Below are 9,033 nucleotides of genomic sequence, written 5' to 3' on the forward strand. Positions count from 1 at the left end.
TAAACACACCACACGCACAACGACACACGCACACAGTTCCAAATTACCTTAAGGTGACATTCACAACAATATCATCAATTAGATATGCAATGCAAGGCATGCCTAGTAATTAACTATGTATATATATTTATGAGTGAATGCGTGGGTATACCTTGAATATATAATAATATTGAAAGTATAAATAAAATTAATATCTACTCAGAGATCAACTAGAATTCATTGTGGTAGTTGGGAGAAAAAGGATGGCTGACTCTTATCACCTAAACAATTATATTAATGAATTTATCAGCACTGATACAAAAATAATAATTTAAAGAGTCAAAAGGCACTCTAATTTATGCTGAAAATCTGGCAGAGTATTTCCTATACCTAAGACCTACTCAACCTGCAAAGAAGCTCAAACAATGCTTTTATAATCAAAGGCCACAATCCCACATCTTAGTAACATCACACAGCCCCTCCTGGGCTCGCCAAAGCAGACAAAACTCAAGTAATCAGACAATTTAGCTATAAGGCTTAAAACTAACATTTTTTAAAAACCATCCAAACCAACTTCAAAAATTCTATAAACATGACCTGTAGTCCTTAACGATGTTATTAACCTATTGCAAAAGGAATTATAATTTTCTAGCTACCCACGAATATTTTATGAATTTTATTCTAAACCAGACATTAGGTAAGTAAGGTAATTTAGAGTTTGGATTTATCTACGCCAATTCCGATACCTGTAGCACGTCTGGGGCATCTAAAAAAGGTTGAATGGACTATAATATTGACCAACTTCTGAAGTAGGTCAGGCAGCTCGTCTGTCCAACCCGAAAATGCAATACCAATTGTCGGTGGAATATCCGCAAAATGTGAATACCTATGTGAAGTTCACAATACCAAGAATTAGAATATAATTTTTATTTAATTAAACAAGCTCAATAAAGGCTTAAAAAAGTACTGCAAAGTTCGTGGGACCTATTAGAATTTCGATGTCAAAAAAATTTGAAATTAACGTCGTTTTGAAGCTCTCACCTAGTGGAGCGTGCCGATAGTCTAGAAATTCCTATGAGGTTCCCAAATTGGGAGAAATCTAGCCTAAATGTCAAAATGGGCTAAAACTTTTCAGGCTTGATTCGGACAAACTGCTCAATAAAAATTGGTATTTTAGGTGTCTTTGGAAAGCTCTCGAAGAGTAAACCAAAATGGACACAAGACCCTGTCTGATTAGTGACCGGATTGGTCGGGAAGACAAAGTGGTGCGTTTTGAGAGCGAGACTTCAGGGCACTTTTCCAGCCAGTTGGGGGAGGTCTTCGAAGGCGCACTAGCGTGTGGGGAGCAAGGGAAAGTGGCCGATGGGCAGTGGGGAGGGGAGAGGAGAGAGAAAAAAGGAAGAGAAGGGGAGGAGGAGAGCACGCTGGGGAAGGGATTGAGGGAAAGAAAAAAGGGACCGGTCCAATTCGATTGGTCTGATTCGATTTGATTCGATCAGTTTGATTCAAAGTACTCAAAATTAAAGTTTTACTCTACCCTGGGACCCAAAACTAGACCCAAAAATTTCAAAAAAAAATTTAAAAAAAATTCAAAAAAATTTGTGGAGTCCAAATATATTTTTAAATTTATCACATAGTCTTTAAATTAATTTTTAAAAATCGATGAAATTTATTATCTCAAGAAAATTAAATCCGAATTTAAAAATTCAAAAAATTTTAATTAATTTCCATAATATTTATTATAATTTACACATAAAATAAAAATTCAGGGTGTTACGTAAATATTATTTCATCAAAATTCAAAATTTTCAAATATATAAATATTAATTTTTTAATTGAGTTTTATTTATTTATTTTGCAAAAAAAATTTAACAAAAATGTTTTTTTTAAAGAAAATGTTTTCTGAAAACATTACTTATTTTTCATTTTTTTAGTTGAAATGCTAAAAAAAATTATTTATATTATTTAGGTCCTGTTTATTTCACAAAAAATAATTTGTGTATAAAAAATATTTTCTAAAAAAATATCTTTCATGAAAATATTTTCTGTTATTTAATTATAATATTAAACTAATAGTATACATTTTTCTTTTATACTTTAATAAAATTATCAAAATTTAGAAAATAAAAAATAACTTTCTATTTTTATAAAAAAAAAGTCTTTTTTTTTTCAAATGACCTTCTTTGATAAGAAAATATTTTCCTTTAACTTGTTTTATAAGTACTTAAAAGATACATATTTTTTAAAAAAATATTTTTTGTAAAATAAATAATCTATAATACACTATATGTTAATTACCTTTACATTTATAAAAACTTTTGCTTTTAACTATTTATTGTTTAATATGATTAAAAAAACATGAAATAATAAATTGTAACAATCAATATCGATTGCTGACAGCCGTCACCGGACATTCAATTATGCCCGTGATAGTTGGTAGATTATATGTTTACTAGTTTCTTTATTTCATAATAAGTTTGTCAAAATCAGATAAAAAACAAAATAATTGTCAGAATGTGGTAAATTTGCTTTAGATTTTTTTTTTCAAAAATAATATTTTTTTATTAACTAATTTTTCTTAATGACTCAAATTTTAAATAAGAAAATATAATTATGCCAGAAATGTACACGTAAGGTTTTTGCAGAAAAAATTTTTCTGAAAAATATTTTTTATATTTTTTAATATTTAGCCCACCCAAAAAAATTAAACAATGAAAAATATTTATCAAATAAAGAGAAAACTAAATAAATTTTAAAGAAAATAACTTACTCAGAAAGTCATTTTTTAAATGATAATCTTATTAAAATGTATATATTTATACATATATAATATAAACACATATTATTATAAAATAATAAAAAATATTTTTATAGAGAAAATTTTCTTAGAAAACAATTTTTATATATAAGTTATGTTGTACAAAACAAAGTCTTAAATGTGGAAAATTTTTTATGCAAGTCATGACTTGTTTTTTTGCACCATTAGCAATTAAGCAACAAAATATCTAACAATGTCAAAAAAATGCCGACATGGCATTATTTTTAATTTCGTTTGTCTGAGTCGGCAGTGCCAAATTTTGACACCATTAAATATTTTGTCATTTAAGTATTAATAGTGCAAAACCTCAAGTCCTAACTTATTAAAAAATAATAAAAAAAACTAAAAAAAAAAAAAAAAGAATTAACAATAAGGAAATAATAGCAAATGATATTTGTCAAAAAGGCAGCCCATCAGCTTTTAACATCCAAATATACGAAATTGCAAGAACTAAACCTGTGATCTTTTTTCTCTAACTAGTGGTAAGCACTGAATGAGTAATCATATACAAAAATTTGATTCCATCAACTAAGAATATCAGATTACCTTCTATTTTCCTTTTCCCTTTTTGCCCCCTCAATGATTTATAAAGCAGAGAAGACAGTAAAATACAGAGGAATACTACATCCATTGAGAGGAACATATTGGTTGACCTTGTATGTATGATGATAAAGATAAGGTCACTGTTAAGATCACTGTTAAGATCACTGTCTCTTGGCTAAAGTTTTCATCAATCCTTTGATGATTTTAGCAAACCACATCAAATTCATTATAAATAGTGCTGATGGCACTGCAAAAACGACAAGACGACCAAAGGGGCTCATCTGGACAACCTGCCAATCAATCAATAAGCTTGAAATCATCACTGGTTCCCTAAAATTTTTCATATTAAAAAGCCACATTCCCATAGTTATGGGGGTAAACATGTGATGTTGGAAGATGATAGGGAAAAGATAAGAAAATATTGGTAAGCCGGTTGCAATCCAAGGGAAAAACAAGAGAATATCAAGAGATATTACACTTGATTAACAAAAAATAGTACACATACAAATTAATGAGAAATAATAAAAAAAGCCATTGTGGAACAAAAACAGCAGACATAGCATTATTTGAGTAATAAGGTGGGTCCATTTACAGTCCCCCAGGCTAGTTCCAACTGGGACTCTGGGAGTCCACATGGCACATCCAATTCTAACAACAATGCTCCAGAATGGAACTAGCCTGTTGGTTCATGTCAAAAAAATTACAGTTAAGAAATAATTACGTTAAAATCCTATGGCCACTAAATCAATTGCAGCAAGAGCAGGTTAATTTAATAACTTTTCCATACTTTTGCTCCATACTCCTGCAAATACAATGGATGAAAAGCATAGGAAAAAAAAGTTTCTTTTCTGTTGCATAGTTGGTTTTGGAAATGTTTATGAAGTTTTGTTCTTCTATTTTTCCTTCCTCTTAGCAGTTAAGCAGAGAACAAAATGCAAACAATATGGAAAATCCTATAGAGTTTCATGCCATTGCACAATAGGCAATATCATTCAAATCAGCAGAATAGTTGCAGAAAAGGAAAATTTCCAATTTCCGTAAATCCAAAGCCTAGAAGATACAAATTTAAGGGAGCCAGTTATCACCTGATCATAGTGCAGGTAGATGTGGTGAAACATATAAACAAATAGCAGTACTCTTGCGATCTGCAATGAATTTTTTACTTCAGAAAGTACTAAAAAAAAGTAATAAATTCACAAAAACAGTATTCTTTTCATCTTAAATATAAGGAATTCATCAGTTCTTTCCACCCAAGTGGCTTACAGTAGAGCCAACTTATTTCCAGACTTAGAAACATCATCACATGGTCAGTTACTTGAATCTGTCAACCACAACCATGATTGATCATTTGAATCAGTTTGCCCTTTTATATGCATAAAATTGTATTTATACAAATGTATTGGCAATAATTTCAATCTGAGTGATCACTAGCAAGCCAATCAGCAATGGCTTAAAGCGAAATTAAACTCACCAACCAAGCCAGAAAGATCACTACTCCATTGATAAGATATGCAGCGGATCTTTTCATGCCAGCTGTATCTAGATACCTACATAGAGGAAAAAAATATTATATCTAGATACCTACAAAGAGAAATAAAAAACTATCTTGTGAAAATTAAGGATTCCATCCCTACATAGAACTGACATATCCTAGACCTACCATCTCATGTTAATCTCAGGAGTTGTTACTTCGGAGATGAGACACATGAATGTATAAAGCTGCCCTTCTCCAGAAAACATAGAATATGCTACGGCAATTGCTGAAAGAGAATGATGGATAACCTGAAATCAGGTGTCAACATGTTGAGTTACTCTCAGATCCTTTTAATAAGTCACACACTATTTGACCACATATGTTTGGTAGATTTGAATTGAGAGTTAAGTTAATAGAATACAATCAAATGAAGAATGCAACAGACTAAAGGATAAGAAATTCGTTCTGCTATAGTCACCCATATATGACAAAAAAGCTTGACTATGAGCACTCATGTTTATGCCGATACATGACCAGTTTTCTTTCTAAAATACAGGCTATTAATTACTTTCCATGATCAATTTCATGTGATTAGCAATCTTACATTACAAAAAGCAGAATCTGGATTTTCTTCAAGTAATTAATCCATTGGTGATTTGGGCATGGCAAGATTGTAAGAAAATCAAAGGAATACTAGGTAAGAAGCCATGACTTGACTTCCTTAGGTAAGCAATTTTGTTTAATGAGTTAAACCTTGGTGAATTGGCACAAAAATCCACAATTTAAGGAAAACATTCATATCATAAACGGATGTGTGGGATGTTCATGAAAAGTATAGTAAACAGAGGAAAAAATGCATAAGAAATCAATTAAGATGGACCTGCAGCATAAGAAATCAAATATAATTAAAAATAAAATCACAAAAAAAAGAGTAAATAAAACTGTTTCATGTGGCTTTCATCTTGTAGAATGCACTCACATACTCCAAACCTCCTAAAGAAGGAAAGAACCAGAAAATCATCCCAAGATCAGCAAAGAAGTACCCAACAGAAACCTGTCAAAAGAAAGCGAGTATTAATTTGGATAAATACTAAAGGCCCCTGACATTTGGCAAAAATTCACACTTCTATCATCACATTTTCAAAACTAAATATTCCTTGGTGTTTAGAAAACATACACTTTAGTCCTTTAATGAATATTTTTATCCATCTTTCAAGTCAAATAACTTCCTAGTCTGTCACCTTTTAGATGAAATACCATTTTTGTTTTGACCTTTAAGGGATAAAGAAGTAGTTTCACTAGAAAACTAAAGGACTCAAATGTTATTTAAAGTACGTCCTAAGGACTGAAGTATATGATATGTTATTACAAGAACTGAAATGTTGTGAAATTAAAAGGCTGAGGTATATGATATCTTAGCAGAACTAAACTGTTACAAAATTAAAAGAAGGCAATAAGTTTCGGGCTCCAGTATATCCTGAAAAGTAATACGTATGAATGCTAGCAGATTCATCAACACAATTCTTGTTAGTTACTAAGTTTCACAAATAAGAAGAGTATACCCTAAATGAACATGAAAGTGGAGTCCTAATGCTGATTTTAAGTTTAATTTGCAAAAGGAAAAGAAAAATCTCACAGGAAATCAGGATTCAGGAATGGATATCTTACCTTGTCAAACAGACATTTTGCAAATAAGATACACTTTACATTTTCAAAACTGAATTTAGGTCTAGTACATTTTATAATATATAAGAAGTTAAATAAATATGTTTTGTTCTCCAACCAACAGCCAACACACAGGAAAAGTTGAACTATTATTAGGCAAAATTTTAACACTGAAATGATTGAAAAGAATTTTTTAGTAACCAAAGAGAACATTTACTGTCTTTGAATCACAAGATCTTTAGGTCAATTAAATAACAATTAAAAGCACTTTCAGTGCATAAAGCACCCATTTAGCAGGGAAAAAAAATTAAGCTTGTCAGAAAAGCCCTCATTATATGTGCGTTAATGCCCACACCTGAGTGCAAGCAGTTAATAATCAGATATCACTAGAGAACTGATATGGAAAGCTCTTACCCCCAGTCCAAAAATACAGAGTGGTGAACTTCGCAAAGTAACAAAATCAGTAGGCCGTTGATCAGAAAAGAGGTCTGACCAAAATACTAAGTACAATGACAAAGCTGAGATAAAAATCGCATGAATAGAAGACAAGCCCCTGCCAATGTTGGACCATTGATCAGCAAAAGCATGAAAATAATTACAGAATAATTTTTTTTTCTTAATTACTAATTGGAAAAGCACTCACCTATTGTTCCACTCAATTCGTTGAATTTTTGTAAGACCAGCATAAGTCTTGAAATAGAAATTGCTTATTAATCGTGTAAACTCATATGCCTGCCAGAGAGGAAATCATTAAAATACAAATTAATAAAAGCAAAAGGCAAGCAAATCAGGACCAGATGATATATAGAGAAGCTCAATCTATTGGTATCATATTTTCAATATGAGTAAAGCGCATGCATTAAATCTAAATGAAAAGACTGCAGCTAGTAAAGCTGATAACAATCTCTCAAGTTCAAAATTGAACATATGAAAAAGGATAGGAAGAGTTTACCACTTTGGCAGCAACTAGGCCACCAAGGATAGAAGTGTAAGGAATGAAAGGAGCTGCTAATAAGTAATTCTTAACCAGAACCTCAGCCTGACTTTGGTAAGATTTAATAGCCATATCATCTTTAGACACAGTCACCATGATATAATCCTTCAATCATGCGGTTGATCAGCAGATCCCTTTTATACTTTCTCCAAATTTCTTCCCATCTTCATTTTCTAATTTCTCACCTACTTAACAGATATGAGAAATTAGTTAGCAGCGAAATAGAAAAGATAACATAATAGGAAAACGAATCTATATCAACTTTGATGTGCAGAATCCTGTGAGCATCTCAGATAAAAGGCTTTTACTTGTTATAGGATCTTTATGCATTTTGTCCATAGAACAGCTATAACAAGTGTATATTGATTAAAGAAAACGAAATTGAAAAGTTCATAGGCAATTTCCTGATTCATAAAGGTGAAAATTTTATCAAAAAGTTAGCAAGACTTTGGTACTTTTGTTTTAAACCGAGGAGATACATATTAAAGAGATATACACAAAAAACTGCCACAAGAGGAGTACTCTCAAGAACTAATAGTAGCTCTGGTAATCACTAAGGGAAGAAGAAAAACCAAAAAAAAAAAAAAAAAAGGAAGAAGAAGAAGAAAAGGAAGCCTCAAGAAGTTCACCTAGGCTACTCTGCACTCAAAGAACCATTTATACAGGGGCTATTTAGAAGGAACAAAGTCCCAAGTATTTTCACAGTTTCTTCATCCTATGGTGAATTTTTACCAACAAGAAAGCTAAGAAAGAAAAAAGAATTAAGTAAAAATTCCTAATATGCACAGAATAGATGACCTAAAATTACTGTATTCATTGGGATCAGCTTTAAACATTACAGGCCATGCCATATTGGATCATATTCCATATAGATACAACATACAGTTTTTTGTTTTTAAGAAAAAAAATCCAGAACATAACCAACCATGCAAATAACCAAAAATCTCATAAATCAGATAGAAACGCTCACCACAGGCATCAAGGTCAGCATATTGGTGGAAAAGACATAGAACCCATGTAGATCAAGAGCGAATGGCAAACGGGTAACAAGCAAGTAAATAAAGAAAGAAACAAAAATCCAAGAATGGAAATATAGTTGGAACTAATCAATGCAAAAGGGAACAAAAGCAACCCATGAAATGAAATCACGAGTTATTATTGCAGATGCGTATTGAAGAAAGCAAATTGTGACGAACACGAAATGCACCAACCGTAAGGTGCAAACAATGTGAGTGGTTTGGCTGGGCAAGGAATCTCTAACCGAATCAATGAATGAAAATTAAGGAAAAGGAAAACCAGATGGGAAAGTGGGGCAGGGGTGTGAAAGTGAATGCGATGGGATTGGATACGTGTAGACTTGTGCTTGGGCCTTTGCCTGAAAAATATTAATATTCCAGAGGGAGAGAGATGGTCATAGACTCATAGGCCACGGTAGAAGACTACAAAACAATACCACAATTTCCACTACTTGTGTGTGTTTGTGTGTTTGCATCTGTGTGTGTGGCTTATCAGATTTCAGCAAATGAGCTGTGGGCTGTGAGGATTTCAGACGAGTGGTTG

The 9,033-nt window shown here is 31.8% G+C and overlaps 1 protein-coding gene across 4 annotated transcripts; it reads right to left on the reverse strand.

Annotated features, from left to right (window-relative positions):
- Nucleotides 1–3,160: 3,160 nt before the first annotated feature.
- Nucleotides 3,161–8,591, reverse strand: LOC110641670 (uncharacterized). Of its 4 annotated transcripts, XM_021793491.2 has the most exons (10): nt 8,444–8,591; nt 7,432–7,661; nt 7,123–7,211; nt 6,894–7,032; nt 5,794–5,868; nt 5,001–5,122; nt 4,812–4,887; nt 4,604–4,661; nt 4,426–4,485; nt 3,407–3,630 (listed from the first exon to the last, which is right to left on the reverse strand). In XM_021793491.2, the coding sequence occupies exons 2-9, from the start codon at nt 7,567–7,569 to the stop codon at nt 4,430–4,432; spliced, it is 753 nt and encodes a 250-aa protein (XP_021649183.2). In that variant the 5' UTR covers nt 7,570–7,661; nt 8,444–8,591; the 3' UTR covers nt 3,407–3,630; nt 4,426–4,429. The 4 variants fall into 4 exon arrangements, with proteins under 4 accessions (XP_021649180.2, XP_021649181.2, XP_021649183.2 ...); XM_021793488.2 differs by lacking the exon at nt 4,604–4,661 and having other exon boundaries at nt 3,161–3,630; XM_021793489.2 differs by lacking the exon at nt 4,604–4,661 and having other exon boundaries at nt 3,161–3,630; nt 7,432–7,658; nt 8,444–8,586.
- Between the last annotated feature and the right edge of the window lie 442 nt (nt 8,592–9,033).

The sequence above is a fragment of the Hevea brasiliensis genome, chromosome 11, assembly GCF_030052815.1.
Source record: "Hevea brasiliensis isolate MT/VB/25A 57/8 chromosome 11, ASM3005281v1, whole genome shotgun sequence".
Taxonomy (NCBI): Eukaryota; Viridiplantae; Streptophyta; class Magnoliopsida; order Malpighiales; family Euphorbiaceae; genus Hevea; species Hevea brasiliensis.